Source organism: Quercus lobata, chromosome 7 (genome assembly GCF_001633185.2).
Source record: "Quercus lobata isolate SW786 chromosome 7, ValleyOak3.0 Primary Assembly, whole genome shotgun sequence".
NCBI lineage: Eukaryota > Viridiplantae > Streptophyta > Magnoliopsida > Fagales > Fagaceae > Quercus > Quercus lobata.
The window spans coordinates 36204998-36224390 of NC_044910.1; the positions used below are offsets into that span (position 1 = coordinate 36204998).

General features: G+C 35.1%; 4 protein-coding genes across 6 annotated transcripts; all 4 read right to left on the reverse strand.

Moving 5' to 3' along the window:
• Positions 1 to 217: 217 nt before the first annotated feature.
• Positions 218 to 4981, reverse strand: LOC115953943 (NADH dehydrogenase (ubiquinone) complex I, assembly factor 6-like). Of its 2 annotated transcripts, XM_031071775.1 has the most exons (3): positions 4800 to 4981; positions 2276 to 2453; positions 218 to 1385 (listed from the first exon to the last, which is right to left on the reverse strand). In XM_031071775.1, exon 3 carries the CDS (start codon positions 1361 to 1363, stop codon positions 452 to 454), a length of 912 nt encoding a protein of 303 aa, XP_030927635.1. In that variant the 5' UTR covers positions 1364 to 1385; positions 2276 to 2453; positions 4800 to 4981; the 3' UTR covers positions 218 to 451. The 2 variants fall into 2 exon arrangements, with proteins under 2 accessions (XP_030927635.1, XP_030927634.1); XM_031071774.1 differs by lacking the exon at positions 2276 to 2453.
• Positions 4982 to 7557: 2576 nt separating this feature from the next.
• Positions 7558 to 8040, reverse strand: LOC115951983. Its single transcript, XM_031069092.1, has one exon. It carries the CDS (start codon positions 8038 to 8040, stop codon positions 7558 to 7560), a length of 483 nt encoding a protein of 160 aa, XP_030924952.1.
• Positions 8041 to 11188: 3148 nt separating this feature from the next.
• On the reverse strand, positions 11189 to 11671 carry LOC115951984. Its single transcript, XM_031069093.1, has one exon. The coding sequence runs from the start codon at positions 11669 to 11671 to the stop codon at positions 11189 to 11191; it is 483 nt and encodes a 160-aa protein (XP_030924953.1).
• A 1640-nt stretch (positions 11672 to 13311) lies between these two features.
• On the reverse strand, positions 13312 to 18755 carry LOC115953553 (E3 ubiquitin-protein ligase HAKAI homolog). Of its 2 annotated transcripts, none has more exons than XM_031071282.1 (4): positions 18638 to 18755; positions 17995 to 18321; positions 15728 to 15786; positions 13312 to 14673 (listed from the first exon to the last, which is right to left on the reverse strand). In XM_031071282.1, the coding sequence occupies exons 2-4, from the start codon at positions 18247 to 18249 to the stop codon at positions 13491 to 13493; spliced, it is 1497 nt and encodes a 498-aa protein (XP_030927142.1). In that variant the 5' UTR covers positions 18250 to 18321; positions 18638 to 18755; the 3' UTR covers positions 13312 to 13490. The 2 variants fall into 2 exon arrangements, with proteins under 2 accessions (XP_030927142.1, XP_030927141.1); XM_031071281.1 differs by having other exon boundaries at positions 17995 to 18341.
• Between the last annotated feature and the right edge of the window lie 638 nt (positions 18756 to 19393).

Sequence of the window (19393 nt, forward strand, 5' to 3'; positions counted from 1 at the left end):
AAATATCTCAACTTACAAAATTTAAAACACGATGAAATAATAAATATAGATGGCTTAATTTTGAAAAATCTAATATATTGTATCAACTATAATTTATTAAAAAATAACCACATCATTTGAAGAAAGGTTTGAGACACATTTATAAATGTCATCTTCTATTATAATTTTTCATTTAACAAAAAAAAAAAATACAAGTCGTCAAATTTTTGTCGTGAGACTAACAAAATGAAAATCTAGTGTCAAAATAGAACATGGCTTCGGGCTACATGTAAATCACTCTGCAAGAACTTCCTTGCTTTTATAGGGCGAAAAAGTGAAGTTACTTGAGGGTTTCATGGGAAAAAAAATCCCATTATTGTAAATAAATTAAAACTACAATACTCTATCTGCAAAATTATTTCCCACCTGACAGAATTTCTTGTTGGAATTGGTAAAAGCCCAGAACCAAGTCTCAATACGTCCCCCTCCATGAATTCCACTTCAGTTTAAGTTGATACCACAAATGAGGAATACCCAGGACCCCTCTTGATAACCTTGGATCAAATACATCAAAATTTACCCTCCTCAGGGAATCCAAGAGAACTTGAGCGGGAACAGCATGCAGAAGCACTGGGCGAGCCTCAGCCGGCACTGTTCCAGCTAGTTCACGAGCCTTCTGTAGATGGATATTAGCTACTGATGCCATCTCAAAGACTGCATCACACAAATGCTCACGAGAATCCAAGAGGATCTCTGAACGACCGCCATCCTTCACCAACAAGCCATGCTTGGAAGCCACTTTAACTGGTATGTATGAAAAATGCTGGTTACGACTGGCATGGTAAGGTAGTGACTTAAGCAGCAAAAGGAGGCCACTTGCTTTACCAATATGAGATGCTGCATGATCAGCTGCAGTAGACCTGATACCACCACCTTGAAGTGTCATGTACAGAATAGTTGATACAGTATCCTCGGCATATTTCTCCAACTCTTCAATGGATTCGGGAATATCAGTAACCTCTCTTCTTGCATCATTGATCCGAGCTTCAATAGACCGTTTCAACCATCCCTTGCTGATTTGATTCTCAGATATCACTGATGATAGAGCCTGTGCTGTGGGGTGCTCTATTAACTTTTTAGCATAGATTTTGTCTATAGCTTCCTGCCACCAGACGAGGCGCATAAGCCCAACCCTGGGATCAGAAGCAACATCCATGGCTCTCGCTGTTTCAACATTAAAGGCACGGAGTGCAAAAGCAGCCTTCCGCATTGAAGGGGGAAGTTCAAGGAGGCAGAGATAGTGATGGTAATCATAGCTACGTACTTGTTGTACACAGTGGGAGAAAGCTGACCGTAGGCTACTAGATGCAGAAGCACCATTCATCAAATCCCAGATGTAGTTCTTCCTGCAGATACATAACTATATCAACTATAACAGTGTACAAAAAGTAACAATACACTGAAAAAAGATATACGAACATCCACTCAGTCATCCTAGCATTCCTTGTTAGCCTTTTTTAGTCTTCCAGCTTGTCTCACAAATTTGTTTTTTCAGTTTTTTATTCTTTTTCTTTCCTAAAGACTAACAAGCAGTAAAGGAAAGGTTGTACTTTGTGCACAACCCTCCCACTTTTGCAAGTTTGGGAGAGGTGATGGTAGGTCTCAAACCCATTACCTGTCGCTTCTTGGCAAAAGGCACTTGCCATTACACCAAGGCCTGATCTCTTGACTGATAAACACAACTAAAATAGGAAAAACAATCAACGATGGAAAGATTGAAAAATATATCTTCCAAAATCCATTTAAATTTCATTTAAAGCTATCCATCAAACACATAAGGGCTTCTATGATGTAAAGAAGAGATTACAAAACAATATGTCTAACAACTCCTTAGTGCCATTTCTAAAGTCTCAAACACAATGTTGGTTAAACAACTAAATGCTCCAAACGTTGAAATCTTTTTCATTCTCAATTATGTGTACATCAAGTAAAGCACTGCTGCAAACATTCAAGTTTCAAGAGCCTATTGTTTTCATGGAATTTTTAATAAATATCACCCTCGGACTTTCATGTGAGTCTGAGTGTCAATTTGGCCATTGACCTTTAGATTTAAACAATTGATCCCTAGATATAAGGTTTGTGGCAAATTAAATCTTCTTTTAAAGCTTAACAGATTTAATCATGTGATGTGCACATGGTTTCTGCCACATCATCAATAATTTTGAATGTCATTATAAACATGAGCACATTATGTTTATACTAAAAATTATAAAAGAAGGTTTGAATTGTCACAAACCTAGTGTCAAAAGGGTTAGTTGGTCAAGTTGAAAGTCCAAAACCAAATTGACACTCCTGTCAAAATCTGAGGATATATATGTGTGTGTTGGATAAAATCCAGATTCCAGACACAAGACACTCATGGTTCTTTCCATGCACATTAATCCACATCCTTTTTTGTGGTCAGCAAATCTGGTCTTCAATACAAAGCAAAAGTCATGCTTTTAAAAACACAGAATCCAGCTGAACAAACAATGTCATTTATGAGAGGAATAGTAGGGCTGAACTTTAAGCATCCACAAGAATAGGGCTTAGATTTTGAAGGTGCGAGTTACAATTTCACAACAGCACTGGATTTCAAAAGTAAATAGAAGTGCTTAGGCTGATTACCACAAGAAATAAAAGGTGGAATTGGCACAAGATGCTTAAGAGCATAATGATATCCCTGAATCACAGTATCTGAATAAATATCATCTATGGCATCTGAAACACCACTAGAGCCTGTACTCCCTTGGAATTCTAGCTGATGCTTATCCTAGAAGAGACACTGAAGTTTCTTTATATTCATCTTCCTTACCAGCAGGCTTGGAAATAAACTAGAAAGTAAAAATACTAAAACACCACAAAGGCACTATGTATCCACACCACAAAATTGGGTCTTTGAAAACATGAAGTTGATTGATTTACATGTACAATCATATTTACAGAGTTGGCAACTCTACTTAGATAGGGTTATCAAGTTGGAAAGGAATGATTTGGGCTGAACTTTAGAGATGACCATCAAATTACACATCAAATGCACCCCAATTACACAGGCAGTATATTAAGGTAGCTACAAAAATTACGGACATCTAAAAAATCCTCCAAATTGGAAAATGAATGGCCACTCAATGCAGCCATCTAATCATATATTCATTTTTTTTTTTTTTTGTAAGTAAGAATGATATATACACAAAAAAGGCTACTCTATGCATGAAAACACAGAGCACACCAAATATTACAAGAAAATGAAAAAAGAGAACTGCCCCCCATAAATTAGCCCGGTGGCTATGATCTAGCCAGATGGTCCACAAGAGGTATAAAGGAACTGCCCCCCATAAATTAGCGTGGTGGTGACCACCAAAGCCTCCTTTCCAGCTAGCCAACAACTACACCCTCTCGGGCATAACCCAATGAAGAGTAAAGAGCAAACAAACAAAACACCAATGAGGTAGAACCTATAGCCGAGATATAAAAGTTGAATCCTAAAAACGATCAATCCTATCATTACAAACTTATAGGGGGAATATGCATATATAAAATATTAAAAACTTTTTGAACTGTTTTAGAATTGCATACATTGAAAAAAAAAAATGGAGACAAAGTTGAGAACCTTCTTAAAAGATTAGATCATCCAGCAATTTAAAAAACTTACAGGTATGTTAAAATATAAAATAATGCAAAGAAAAAAGTTTTTTTTTATTCCTGACTGGTATGTTGAGGATCCATAGCCAACACCAAAATTTTGGGACTAAATCTTGGTTGCTATTGGTCCCAAAAGATAAAAACTATTACTCAACATTTCCCCACCCCCATACCATACCAAATAGCAAACATCTAAACATCACAATCTGTCAATATGGCCAAGAGAGAGAGAGAGAGAGAGATAAAAATAAATAAATAAAATAAAAAAAGAGTAAAAGGAGGAAGACAAAAAAAAAAATTGAGGTAAGTGAAAATTTATTTAAACCCATAATTTTTAAATTGGATTGTAATTATTTGAATCTTAGACAGTTTGAATTGAAATTTATTATATCAGGGATTTTCTTATTTAGTTTTGAATAATATATAACTTAACTTAATTATTTATCAAAATGAATATCTCTCTCTCTCTCTTAGCAAACACCACTAAGAACTAAAGCCTGTACAAACACTATGTTTTAGGGGGAAAGATAGAAAAGCTCTTAGAGGAATTTTGCCTAACAGGTGAATTCTTTTCTTCAGAAACCTAGAATAACACAACCAAACTCATAGCAAGTAATGAAATCCAATTCCAAAAAAGAATCCAGCAAATATGTGTACAGCTTGACTACTCTTAAAACTCCAATCAAAATTACCAACAAATGGGTTTCAAAATCTACCATAATCTCTGAGAACTAAATGCAAAAATGACAAAAAATGGCAACTAACTAACTAACTAAATAACCCATTCCCAAAGACCACATCAAATTAAAAACCCACAAACTGATTAAAACAAAACAGATAATGGAATTAAAATATATATATATATCAACCTACAATACCCAAATCCAAAATCCAATCTTTTTGCAAAACCTTACCACGAATGTATTCAATACAGAGAATCACAGACTCAGAACGAAAATTTCCCAAAAAAAAAAAAAAAAAAAAAACTAAAAACATAACATTCTGATCTCAGACTCTCTAAGCTGAGAGAGAAAGCTAATTAAAATTTAATGGAACTGGGCATACCATTACCATGTAGTGTAATTGAAATAATGAGAGGATATTAGATCTTCGAAAGAAATAATGAAATGGAAGCTTACCACAACAGAGGAAAGAGAGAGAGAAATGAGCTTGGCAGCTGAAGAAGCGAGAGGTGAAGCTGAAGAATTACTCTCCCAATGCTCTGCTACAGACTCACACGACTAGTCGTCTATGATCTCTGTGAGTATCACCAAAATTGAGAGAGAGAGAGAGAGAGAGAGAACTGTACTGGCGTGTGTGCACTGTGCACAACGTCATTGGTGGTGTGCATTTCACTTCAGTGTGGGTTAGGAGGCCCAATGGTTTTGGACAAGACCAAAGGGATTTACTAAAATTTGGAACATGGATTATGTTTCCATCTAAAAGCCCAGCCCAAACCTTACACCCACAACAACAACTACAAGAAGCTAGAGGCGGAAAGTTTTGTTTTGTACACCCTTTCTTAAATACTATAAAAATGGGATTAGGTGGTGGATTTAAACTGAGTCACATAGAATGTCATAACCTTACCACTATATTCACCCCAGGTTTTTATGTTGCTTTGGGTCATGGGCTTGACAAAAAGAGATTGCGATGACAAAGAATGATTTTAGTTATAAGTGTGGAAAATAGAGTTTTGGTGGGATGCGAAGTCCTCCTCGTACATAGAATTGTTAATGAGGCACGATTTCTTTGGTACTTGTGTATTTTTTTTGTTTTCTCTCTTTTTTTTTTTGATTAAGTACATAGGTAGAAATTGAATTATAAATGGATTAGATTGATGCTCAAATGATTTTTACTTTTTATTTTTATAATCGGTTGACAAGAGTGTTTTAGGGAACAACTCTTCAGTTTTTTTTTGTTTTTTAATTATGTGTTTTGGATATATTTTTCTTTGATTGTGCATGCACAATGTGGCATTGAGTTTTAGAGTTAGTTATGATATGATCTTGGCTATCCACAATGACTAGGTCATGTCAAAATTTAGAATAGATTCAATCATATTAAAATTTGAAGTTACGAACTAGGGGTGTGTCGGTTCGGTTTCGGTCGGTTTTCTAAGTGTTGGCCAACCGAAACCGAAATTTTCGGTTTGTGAAATTCTCAACCGAAACCGACCGAAATAATTGGAAATCCGTCGGTTTCGGTTGGATTTGATTTCAGTCGGTTTTTCGGTTTCCTCATCATTTATTTTCTAAGAAAGCAAACAAAGAAAAAAAATTAACAAACCCAGAAAGCAGAAACCCAGAAAATATTAACAAACCCAAAAGAAATAAACAAACCCAGAAAATCCCTTTGCTTTCCCACGTTTTCTCACCACCCAAACACCAACAAACACCAAGCACCAAGCACCAAGCAAAGTAGCAAAGTAGCAAACACAAAACCTAAAAAAAAAAAAAAAAAAAAAAAAAAAAAAAAAAAAGAGAACGGCGAAGAAGTGTACCAGCGAAGCCAAACTCACAACCTTTTACCTTGAAACCCAGAAATCACAAAGAACAAAACCCAAACCATGAAGAACAAAACCCAAACACCCAGAAACCTTGAAACCCAAACACTAAGAACAAAACCCAAACACCCAGAAACCTTGAAACCCAAACACTAAGAACAAAACCCAAACCACGAACCCAGAAACCTTGAAACCCAAATAGAAACCCACAAAGAACAAAACCCAAACCACGAAGACAGAAAAATCAAACCAGAGAGGCGGCGACAGCGTAGGAGGCGGCGGCGATTGAACCCAGGTGGCGAAGACTCCAGGCAGCGGCGACAACGGGGTTTTCTCTCTGGATCTTTGGGTGGGTTTCTTGATTCTCTTTGAATCTTGTTCTTGGTGTGGGTTTTTCATTTCTTGCTTCTTTATGCTCTCTCTTGATGTTGCCAACGGAAGTGAGAGAGAACAAAACCCAAACGTGAGAGACAAATGCAGAAAATAGGATTAATAGGGTTATAAAGCAAACCCCAAAACGACGTAGTTTTGGTAATAAGGAGAGGAAAAATAAAAAAGGCATTACTAAGGGTCGAACCTGGGCTGACTGGAGACAAGCATGTCTCCTTGCCGCTAGGATACCAGGTACTTTGTTAAAACATTTTGTACAAATTATAATTTAATATATTTCGGTTCGGTTCGGTCGGTTCGGCCTATTAGAAATTGCAACCGAAAACCGAACCGAAATTATCGGTTTTTTTATGATAAAACCGAAACCGAACCGAACCGAAACCAAACCGAAATTTTTACATCGGTTCGGTCGGTTTGAAGCGGTTTTTTCGGTTCGTCGGTTTTTTGCACACCCCTATTACGAACCAACTAAAAAGTTCATTACTATAAATTGTTTTAGTAATTAAGTGTTTGAATTAATAAATTAAATAGGAAATATCTTATAATCAACTTTATATTAACAATTTAAACTCTATGAATAACATATATGGATTCAATTCTTATCTATACTAAAAACCAATTGATGTTTTAACTTGGGAAACTCAACTCGCTTCACGCCTTCACCAACTTTATCATCACTAGAATGACTGTTGTCATGTTCATTCACCTTCAAATCAAGGTAAGAACAAAACTTTGAGATCAGCTAACTCAAACCAAAAGTCACAAGAAGCAAAATATATTTCATTTACAGGCTTGGATAGTAGGGAAAAAAAATGCTAATAGATATCTTAATACATATAATTTGACAAAAAAAGTATTAAAGACACCTAATAATAACCCTAAACTTAAAATTTTAAAAATTACATCAAAAAATACTATAAATAATAAATAACAAAAATTGCAGATTTTGTTCTACATCAAGCATGCATAATCCTTCACTTGCCACCCATCAATTTATAGCCCTACTTGACACCCATCAACTTCCTATAGTCAATAGCCAAGCTTGAACCAAGAAAAGTCGGTATAGATCGATTGAACAAACTATCCAAATTCATTATACCAAGGTTAAGAATCCCTTGAGGCATGCCTGACGAATCACGCACATGAAATGCCATAACGTGTTGGGTTTTATCCATCAAACTCTCCAACAAGATATGAACTTTACCAATGCGCCTGTCCTTCCTGTAAGGCCGCTTGCTGTAGATTTCAAGTACCAACGTAGTGTTAGGCTTGTGAAACACCAAGTCTTTATTGATTGCAAATATAAACTTGTCGTTCCATGTGGGGTTCTTGTTTCCGGCATAGTCAACCCTTGAAGTAAGCTTTTTTTGCGGGCTAATCCATGCAACCACGTAGGTTTTGATGCTTGATTCTTTGTATGAAGGCAAATCTTGTGCAGAGATGAGATTGATCTCAATAATTGTTGGTTTAGGTGGAGTTGCCATGGCCATAAACATGACCGTGACAAAAGAAAACAAAGGTAATTGATGAAGAAGATGAGAAGAATAGGAAGGTCTAGGTGGAGTTCTTGGGCTGTAGGGCAATATAATATATATATGATTAAAAGATCCTAATAGTTATATAGAAAGAAACTAGTCGGTTTGAATATATATGATTAAAAAAAAAATCCTATTAGCTTTCGACTTGTAGTAAAAAACACGTTTTGAATGTATATGATTAAAAAATCCTATTCCTATTAGGTTTCCACTTAATAGTTAATACAGAGAGAAACACTGTTTGTAGGCATATAAAGTCTTGTTTATGTGCACGATTGGTAATGATGTTGTAAAAGGATTATATTGTTGGTTCGAAGTCATTGACTCGTGAAAGGTTTATTTGAAGATATACTTGGAAGATTCTAGTAGTTAAAAATCCAAAATCCAATTTTTTTGCAAAACCTTACCATGAATGTATTCAATACAGAGAATCACAGACCCAGAACGAAAATTTCCCAAAAAAAAAAAAAAAAAAAAAAACTAAAAACATAACATTCTGATCTCAGAGTCTCTAAGCTGAGAGAGCAAGCTAATTAAAATTTAATGGAACTGGGCATACCATTACCATGTAGTGTAATTGAAATAATGAGAGGGAATTAGATCTTCGAAAGAAATAATGAAATGGAAGCTTACCACAACAGAGGACAGCGAGAGAGAAATGAGTTTGGCAGCTGAAGAAGCGAGAGGTGAAGCTGAAGAATTACTCTCCCAATGCTCTGCTACAGACTCACACGACTAGTCGTCTATGATCTCTGTGAGTATCACCAAAATTGAGAGAGAGAGAGAGAGAGAGAACTGTACTGGCGTGTGTGCACTGTGCACAACGTCATTGGTGGTGTGCATTTCACTTCAGTGTGGGTTAGGAGGCCCAATGGTTTTGGACAAGACCAAAGGGACTTACTAAAATTTGGATCATGGATTATGTTTGCATGTAAAAGCCCAGCCCAAACCTTATACCCACAACAACAACAACAACACCAACACGAAGCTAGAGGCAGAGGCCTTCTTTGGTAAGAGTGTTTAAGTGATCTGTGAACAGTAAAAAAAAGAACAGTTTTTTTCACCTTTTTTTTTTTTTTACTCAAATAATCAGCAGCAAAGTCTTGTCATTTTCTTTTATCTAAAGTGCCAAATCTTGCTAAAAGAGAACTTGAAAAGACCAAAAGCTTGAGAAAATTTCTTTTTCAAAGAACATCATCATAAGCTTGAGGAAACTCCTTTTTCACAACACTTATTTTTACACATTTTTTTACATACACGTTTTTTTGTAAAACTTAAACAACATTGCTAGAAATCTCTTACCAAACAGAGTGAGGAAGTTTTGTTTTGTACACCCTTTCTTAAATATAAAAATGGGATTAGGTGGTGGATTTAAGCCGAGTCACATGGAATGTCATAATGCATAACCTTACCACTATATTCACCCCAGGTTTTTATGTTGCTTTAGGTGGACTGGCCATGGGCTTGACAAAAAGAGATTGCGATGAAAAAGAATGATTTTAGTTATAGAAAATAGAGTTTTGGTGGGATGCGAAGTCCTCCTTGTGTATTTTTTTTTTTTTTTTTCCTCTTTTTTTGATTAAGTACGTAGGTAGTAATTGAGTTATAAATGGATTAGATTGATGCTCAAATGATTTTTACTTTTTATTTTTATAATCGGTTGACAAGAGTGTTTTAAGTAACAACCCCTTAAGTTTTTTTTTTTTTTTTAAAATTATGCGTTTTGGATATATTTTTCTTTGATTGTGCGTGCACAATGTGGCATTGCATTTAAGAGTTAGTTATGATATGATCTTGGCTATCCACAATGACTAGGTTATGTCAAAATTTAGAATAGATTCAATCATATTGAAATTTGAAGTTACGGACCAACTAAAAAAATCATTACTATAAATTGTTTTAGTAATGAAGTGTTTAAATTAATAAATCAAATAAGACATATCTTATAATCAGCTTTATATTAAGGATTCAATCATTTCCTACACTAAAAATCAATTGTTATTTTAATCTGGGACAATCATTATAAAACAGATATTATAAGTTTAAAATATTAACGAATTTATCAAAAAGTTTAAAATACTATCGAATTCATCAAAGATACTTTTTCTTCATCACATATCTCCTAATAATAAAAATATTCTTCCAAATCAAGAATCCAACCAATAATTCAATTTACGCATAATTTTGTTGAATTAAGGAATGTATCTCTGAATAGATTGATGGGTGTTGCCATGGAATGACTTCATAGCAAGAACAAAGAATGGAATGGATTTTTTTTCACGAAATTGAAGGAACTCAACTTGCTTCACCAACTTCTTCATCACTAGAGTGACTTTTGTCACGTTCATTTACCTTCAAACCAAGGTAAGGACAAGACTCTGATATCAGCTAACTCAAACCAAAAGTCACAAGAAGCAAAATATATTTCGTTTACAGTAAGGACGGACCTACACCATGCAAGAAGGGGGCCATTGTCCCCACCCCCCCCCCCCCCCCCCACAATTAAAAAAAAAAAACTTTTAAGATTTGCCCTTATATATATATATATATATATTTGTCTCTCCTCCTCTAAAATATTTAAATATTGACCTACAATAAAATAAATAAATAAATAAAAGTCATGCCCCTTTAACTACAATACCAAAATAAATAAATAAAATATGGACTTAACAAACATTGCACACAAAATAAGTGTTATTTTGTATGTTATACTTTGTTAATGTATTTTATAATATGAAATGTTTAAGAAATACTTATTATGTAGGTAGTATTTTGTTAAATATGAAATAGATGTTAATTTTTATTTTCATAAATTTTTTTTTGGTTTTAAGCTTTGGCCCCCTAGATATGAATTCTGATTCCGTCCCTAGTTTACAAGTGTGGGGAGAAGGAGAAAAAAAATGCTAATAAATATCTTAATAGATATAATTTGACTAAAAAAGTATTAAATACACCTAATAATAACCCTAAACTTAAAATTTTAAAAATTACATAAAAAAATACTAAAAATAATAAATAACAAAAATTGCAGATTTTGTTCCACATCAAGCATGCATAATCCTTCACTTGCCACCCATCAACCCATCAATTTATAGCCCTACTTGACACCCATCAACTTCCTATAGTCAATAGCCAAGCTTGAACCAAGAAAAGTCGGTATAGATCGATTGAACAAACCGTCCAAATTCATTATACCAAGGTTAAGAATCCCTTGAGGCATGCCTAACGAATCACGCACATGAAATGCCATAACGTGTTGGGTTTTATCCATCAAACTCTCCAACAAGATATGAACTTTCCCAATGCGCCTGTCCTTCCTGTAAGGCCGCTTGCTGTAGATTTCAAGTACCAACGTAGTGTTAGGCTTGTGAAACACAAAGTCTTTATTGATTGCAAATATGAACTTGTCGTTCCATGTGGGGTTCTTGTTTCCGGCGTAGTCAACCCTTGAAGTAAGCTTTTTTTGCGGGCTAATCCATGCAACCACGTAGGTTTTGATGCTTGATTCTTTGTATGAAGGTAAATCTTGTGCAGAGATGAGATTGATCTCAATAATTGTTGGTTTAGGTGGAGTTGCCATGGCCATAAACATGACCATGACAAAAGAAAACAAAGGTAATTGATGAAGAAGATGAGAAGAATAGGAAGGTCTAGGTTGAGTTCTTGGGCTGTAGGGCAATATAATATATATATGATTAAAAGATCCTAGTAGCTTTCGACTTAATAGTTATATAGAAAGAAACTGGTCGGTTTGAATATATATGATTAAAAAAAATCCTATTAGCTTTCGACTTGTAGAAAAAAACATATGATTAAAGAATCCTATTCCTATTAGGTTTCCACTTAATAGTTAATACAGAGAGAAATTGATAAATCCGGGGTAAATAGCAATTATAAAAGATAATTTTGGTTGTATATGAGGCAACCAGCCTCCTGAACGTGGGAGAAAGGAAGGGAATTAAGATTAATTTCTGCTTGCCTTTTACTTCTTTCCTTGCTGTATTTAAACACAGCTTCTGATAACAATCACCAATGATTACTAGATAATTCAAATAGCCGTAACAATTGGCTAAACACTATCCTAATAACAATCAACTCAATCTCCTAAATAATAGAGAACCAACCTAATCACAACCAACCTAACCTCCTAAATAATAGGAATTCTTATTGCAATCAAATTGAACTAACAAAATATAAACATAGCAGATATTTGAATCCTCAGCAACTTGGTAACTTCAGCTGCGTGACTTCAATTGTATCAGCCACGTGATTTTGGCTGTTCCAACTTTGTCTGGGGCATAACAGAAACACTGTTTGTAGGCATATGATGTCTTGTTTATGTGCACGATTGGTAGTGATGTTGTAAAAGGATTATATTGTTGGTTCGAAGTCAGTGACTCGTGCAAGGTTTATTTGAAGATATACTTGGAAGATTCTAGTAGTAAAAAAAAAAAAAAAAAAAAAGAATATCACCTAAATAGGCACATCACAAAAATGTATTAACTCTTTTTTTAGGTAAATACATTAACTTTTATATATATATATATATATATATTATAGTAAAATAATAAATTTATTCTAAGTCTCTTGAAATAGTTGGTAAGAGAATTTCAGTTGGACTAACATTTTAAATTTTTTAAAACTTTCTTTATTACGAATAAAATTTTTTAAAATTTGGGTAATAAAAATTTACTTTTATTCTAAACAATTAATAAGTCAACTTATCCTTAGAGCTCCAAACAAACTTATCATGAGGCTTTGAATTAAATTATAGTTAAGATTTAAGAATAATAATTGGATTATTATTTGGGACTTGACTGCAAAAAAAAGCTACGGTGGCTCTTTCACATTATTCTCGACTCTCTGAGAAATGCTAACTTCTGCTCAACCCAAACATAGTTCTAATACTACATAAATTGCCACAATTATTTTACGGGTTAAACAATGATTGGCTACTTGTCACTTTCACATGAACTCATAATTTTTTTTCTACCATTTGCAGTTTGCCACATGAACAATTGTAGCACAAGTTGTGCCATTTTATGTGGTGTTAGAATTTTTCCAAACAAAAAGGGTAAAGACAGCTTCTTGGACTCATTATTGATATTTTCCCATGAGCTCGAGCCCTTGTGGTCAAATAGGGGGAAGAGGGAAGCGGGCTCAATTGAATATATCCAACTTTCTGATAAGGCAACCAGTAAAATATTATCTAATCATGTGTTTTGATGAATAAATTTCCCCGATTTGGCACCAAATCAAAATATATATACAAAACTGGACCGGCAAAGGATGAAATAAATGCTCTCATGGAACTAATTAAAAAATAGGCACAACGAACTAATTTGATTGATGCAATGAGTTCACAAGGAAAAATTATAAAAGTTAAAATGGCAGATTTGCTAGTCCTGGCTACTCCCAAAACTGTCACGGTTCTCATGCTGCCAGCCATAGCCCTGTCCGTCATGGCTTGATTCAGAATAGAACTTTCTTTTAAGCTGGGACGAGTGAGGTGGGGGTGGTGGTGGCGGTGGGAGTGTCATAGGCTGTGGTGCCAAAATGCCCTTGCCATCCCTTGGATCCATCGCATTGCCACTCTGCGCTTGTTCCATGCCCTTGTTAGCCAAAGGTGGAGGATTTAAAAGCAAACCTCCAGAATTGCGTCCATAGTCACCTTGATGGAATGCAGCTTTCCCATGAGAATCTGATGCATTAGCAAAGCCATCTAGCATTCCATGACCACCGTGTGGATGCTCAAAAGGTGCACCAACAAAGCCTCCATTCCAGGGTTGAGCATAGTTTCCTGAGAAATTCACACCACCCACTTGAACTGGTGGGAAACCCAACAATGACCCCTGTTCCGCTCCTACTTCTGAAGCTGAATCTTGCCTTGTCATCTCATAGGGAGCACCATAAAATGGTTGACCTCCCTCAGTCTGGAAAGGAGGGTAACCAAAAGGTGGAGGGGGATTTAGCATTGGATTTGCATTGACTGGCACAGCATAATTAGGTGTCTGAATGGAATGCATAGGTGGGTATTCAGGAAACTGGTTCTCAGATAGGATTCCCTGCTGCTTGTCTGGAAACTGACCAGACTCTTGTTGTGGGCCACCTTGGGTGTCAAAACCCTGTTGATGGAATCGGTTTTGAGGACCCAGCCTGTCAAAGCCTTGCGGTCGGTTGTTATCTGGTTGGAGCTCTGATGGATGATTTTGCACTTGTCCAAAACTTTGTGGTTGCTTTGGCTGTACATTTGGCCTTGAAGGTGGTGGTTCTCTAGGTTGCTGTCGACGGGTTTTGTCTTCACGATCATGAATCTGGGAATTTGAACCAGGAGAAAAGACCGGCCTTGGGGGAGCCCGGGCTGTGGATTCAGAAGCTCCAGATTGTTTAACACTCTGAGACTCTGATTCATTTCCATCTTCTTTCTCAGCATTGGGTTGAAGAAGGTCAGCATGGCTCTCATTGATGTGAGATTCAAATTCAGACCTCTTCAGAAAAGACTTTAGACAATGAGGTGCTGCACAGATGAAGATCCCTTCCATCATTTTAATTGTCTGAATCTTCTGTATACGTTCATCACAACTGTATTCAACAACAGGCAAGAAATGACAGCTTAGCTCATATCATTTCACAGATTCTAGCACAAAAGGCTTTAAATTGGCGGACATAAAATTTCACAGAAATTTATAGTAATATAGACGCTCTATTAGAATATATATATATATATATATCAGCACAGTTTTTATCTTGTCACAAGACTGATTGCTAATAGATTAGTTGTACCAACAGCCCATTCCACAATGTTCAAGAATTTGATTCTTAAATCCTAAGTGCTAAATAGATACAGCTTAAAATCATGTGAGGTAACTAGCATGAGAATATAAAAAAATCTGTAAAGTAGGTTAATTTTTTTTTTTTTTTTCTTCAGTGACTCCCGTACCTGAGCAGTGCCAGAAGGACTCAATAACATAACTGCACTTTTCCTCATTTAAAGAGTTTCAGGGTTTGAATCTGTGTAAGAAGTGGGGAGAAGGTATTTGGTGGCCTCCTCCCTTGAATACAATGACAAAGCCTAGGTCCCAAATTTTTTGGGGCTGACTATACATCCATAACAAATTAGTTAGGGTTGGCCCCATATATTGTTTTCTTCCATTCTATTTTTAGATTTTATTTGAAGTCATACTCGCAATTACTTTTTTAATTGACATGTCCTTTTTTACTGCTTCTACTAATGCTATTTTTTGTCTCATCCACCTCACCAACTTGCTCTTATAGGGGAAGGCACCATTTGAGCACCCTTTTTTTAAGTGAAAACCCAGCTTCTGTAATATTCCTAGGTCTTTGGCAACTCTAGAAATCATTCATGAGTTGAAACTGATTGTAAGTAGAGAACCTCAAAATCACAATAAATCATCTAAGTACATGTGCAAGAGTGAAAGAAAAGTGGGCACAAACAAGTGATTAAATTAATAAGTACTATAAAAACCCTAAAAAAATCTTGCATATTTGCTTTTTAGCAGGGTGCTAAAAGGAAAGAAAAAGTTGCACAACATAAATATTGAGTAGCGCATCGCAATGATACAAGAAAGAAACAAGTTATTTCTCTTAGTGATGAACAGATCAGATATCCACTTACAGGTAGCAAATTGAATCACTCCTAGCACAATCAAGACAGAAGGCATGCTCACAAGGGCTCTGCAAGAGCATAAACATGTTAGACAATGATAAATCCACACAAAGCTACAAAAACACTTCTAGTATACATGTTCCATCCAGCTAAACTGGAAAGAAACAGATACAAGCAGCCTTCATTTTGATAGGCCTCACACTTTTACATATGGAATTGATAATCAGCACCCAACTGCATAACATGGCTTTAATGAGGGGTAACAAACTTGTCAATTCCTTTTAATAAGTGTCCCTCAAAATACATGAATGCATACGAAAAATACAGAGTAAAACAACTAAGCACACAGCAAAATAACCACTAATTGAATTATTATTAAAAACTCCCTGAGCTTTCTACAAAGTAATGTATTTACAAGAAACAAAAAGGTGGAACAAGGAAAGGATTATATCACATAAACTGAACAAGTAAAACTGCACAAATAACACCCCCTTGCCAATATATCAGAAGGAAGCCGCATGAAATTCTGAATATGTTTGAATTGGAATGTTGGCCATATGAAAATATCTTATAGCTGTTGGAAAACTTCATTTAAAGATAATTATCTAGTTATGGATCTGTCTTAGTAAGGTCCTAGGAGGAGTGGCTTAGAAACCGTCCTAACCTTTAGCATTTCTCAGAGATCATTATTTGATGCACAAAATGCCCCTAAAAAAGGAGCTGCTTGTGACAGTTCAATATCAAACAAGATTATTTAAGATATCCCTATGGTTTTATAGCTAAGCCTTGAAGTTTTAAATGTCAAGAATGGTTGAATGAGATAAACATGATAAAGGGTTTAAAAAACACATGCATTTGAATATTTCATAGCCTTTTAAGTAAGAATTGAAGAAAATTAAAACCTAAAACAAAAAGAAGGATTTGTCAGTTTTTCCCCCCACATCCCAGATACGGATTCATATACTAAGCATGATTGGGCTCATGATCAGATCGAGCTTTTGATTGTCTATGAGATTGAATTGGTTGTACTAAAGTCATTTTATTAGATTTAGTGATTTGAATTGCACAATCTAACAACTATGACCTGTCACTACCAGAATAGAACTTCCTCCAAGCCTCAGCACTCCAGGAAGCAGATATGCTTCTGAAACTCATATTAAAACTTGTTTTCCTTTAAAATCAAATTATATCTTAGAAATTTTTTTTTTGCACTGACTCCTGTGATATCTGCTTCCTGGTGCATTATTCTTTTCTCACTTCTGAGATAGTCTTTTGCATAAAATTGTCACAACTTAGTACCTCTGCAGATTTGCAGCCACTGAAAAGTGGTCATCATAATTGTCTGATGAGAAAGACCAAAATATAAATGAACTTACCATGCAGTTTACTTTACAGTGATACAAAAAGAATACAAAGTGCACCATTGTCTCTGACTATATGTTTAGTGTAATTATCCAACACCATCAAGTTCAATGTTATTGTAGGCATCATTTTTCATTGCTTATGTTGTCACATCTGGATGGACAAGCACTTCATCGGATCTCTTTCGCTTAATCCGTCTTATTGGCAGTCTAATAACAGAACCATGTAAAAGCAGTACAGATGATGAACTTGTAGTTCCTACTAGAACCATGTAACATTCAGTACAGATGATGGAACTTGTAGTTCCTACTATTCCTTACCACAGGGACATTCCAAGACTTCTATTCTTTGGACTTCTTGGTATCACATTTTTTTTTTTGCTCCACTAATTCTACCCTTCCTCTTAGTTTACTTCTGCCTTGGATATATCATCTACCTTAACCAGGTTAGTTGGCTCTCCCCACTTCATTAGATTTTCATTTACCTTGTAAGTTTATCATAGTGAGAGGGGCTCTTTAGACATGGTGAAATTGTATGTCAAATAACTAATTACAATTGAGATTTAAAAAAAAAAGGTTTTTAATGTTATTTTGATCCTTAGGCAATGCTAGGCAGATTCTCTTTATTATCAAAATCCCAAATTGACCCTTAAATCCCATGACAAAGCCGTTCACCTCTTTCAAGGTTAATTTGAAGATTTTATACAATACCAGGCCCTCAGAAAGGGATGATATATTTAGTGTTCGTGTTAAGATTTTTAATCAATTCATTCATTCCTTATGGAAGAAACCAAGAAAAGTTCCCAGATAAACAATCCCCTCGTCCTTCTATAAAAAATAAAGCTAAAAAATGAAATTTGATATAAAACATATCATACTAAAGTTCAATGGCAACCATGAGAAGAGTGTAAGTACCAGGCGTCCATAGATAGCGACCGGGAAATCACAACGAACGCAGAAGTGGACTCGCTCACCAAGCGGGCGGCGGGACCTGCGACCAACAGTCTTGACAAGGGAAGCAGAAGTGGCTGCACCAATGCCCTTTGCCACAGGGAGTTCAGCAAGGACAAGGTGGTCAGGGCACGCCACCGTCACACTATCCACCGGCAAGGGCTTCGCCCCTCCAACACCTTCTGCAGCCGGAGCCTTGCTAAGCCGAATCTGAAGCATCTTTTACACCCCAACTACTCTCTCTCTCTCTCCTCTTCTTCTTCTTCTTCTTCACTTGTTCTCCTCAATTCCCTTCAAAATCAATCATGTAACTAAAAAAAAAATCAATTCCTTTACCTCCAGTTTAACAATTAACAAACAATCAATCAATCAATCTGATAAAGCCGAGTTTGGTTTTCACAAATCCAAAACCACATTCACAAAGCATTATTTTCCTTTCTTGATAAATTCAAGCATATAATAGTAACAAAGAACACAATTTATAGTAACAAACGAACAAATTTTGGTTCAGATAGAACCCTAAGATAATAAAAATAATAATAATTTTCGACCAATAATATATGAAAAAAAAATTAAAAGAAAAATAAAAGTACTGAAGAAAGCTTACACTATGGCAATCGCTGTGGTTTCGCCGATCTGTGTTTGTTCTTTGTCGTTGTTCTCTGTTGCTTCTCTTCTTCTTTTTTCTTCTTCAACAAAACGCAGAGTTTTGAACTGGTAGAAGCTTATCGGAAATATAATTTTATTCTTTTTACCTTTTTTTTTTAGTAATATAATTTTTTTTTGATAAAAATAATTTTATTCTTCTAAATAATGGTAATTTTTAAAAACCTAAACGGTTAAAGAACGGAAAATAGGTCTGTCTCCTAATTTTTATTGGTTTTTTCCCGATTGATTCAATTAGTCCAATTTGATTTTAAAATCATGATTATAAGTGGGTTCCAGTTAGTTTAATTGGTAAAGTCTCAGATGATTGAATAAGAAACCTTTACAATTTACAATTTACAAAGGTTGAAACTCTTTCAAAAAAAAAAAAAAAAAAACCTTGATTACAATTTACAAGGCCCTTTATTTTTATTTTTATTTTTAATAACCCCTCCCTTTATTTCAAAAATAAACAAATAAATAACACCTCTCTCACTTGAGTTAGACCCCACAAATAATCAATCTAAGAGCACTTTTATAGTCGTTGTGCAAATTTTTCTTGTTTATTTTAATATAAGAACCTACTTTTTCTATTGTATATAACCACTTTCAAGAACACCTATATCATCTTATTTATTTCACATTACATTTCATTAAAATACTATTTATTTAGCAAATTTTTTTTACTCTTTCAAATCATCTCTCTCTATATATAAGT

What these genes read in the sequence shown, in the direction of transcription:
- LOC115953943 (XM_031071774.1), bottom strand. Translation starts at nt 1,363, where the DNA reads ATGAATGGTGCTTCTGCATCTAGTAGCCTACGGTCAGCTTTCTCCCAC.
- LOC115951983 (XM_031069092.1), bottom strand. Translation starts at nt 8,040, where the DNA reads ATGGCAACTCCACCTAAACCAACAATTATTGAGATCAATCTCATCTCT.
- LOC115951984 (XM_031069093.1), bottom strand. Translation starts at nt 11,671, where the DNA reads ATGGCAACTCCACCTAAACCAACAATTATTGAGATCAATCTCATCTCT.
- LOC115953553 (XM_031071282.1), bottom strand. Translation starts at nt 18,249, where the DNA reads ATGCTTCAGATTCGGCTTAGCAAGGCTCCGGCTGCAGAAGGTGTTGGA. An exon ending in TCGCTATCTATGGACGCCTG is followed by an intron (nt 15,787 to 17,994) that starts GTACTTACACTC and finishes ATGCTCTTGCAG; the next exon opens with AGCCCTTGTGAGCATGCCTT. An exon ending in AGTGATTCAATTTGCTACCT is followed by an intron (nt 14,674 to 15,727) that starts GTAAGTGGATAT and finishes TGTTGAATACAG; the next exon opens with TTGTGATGAACGTATACAGA.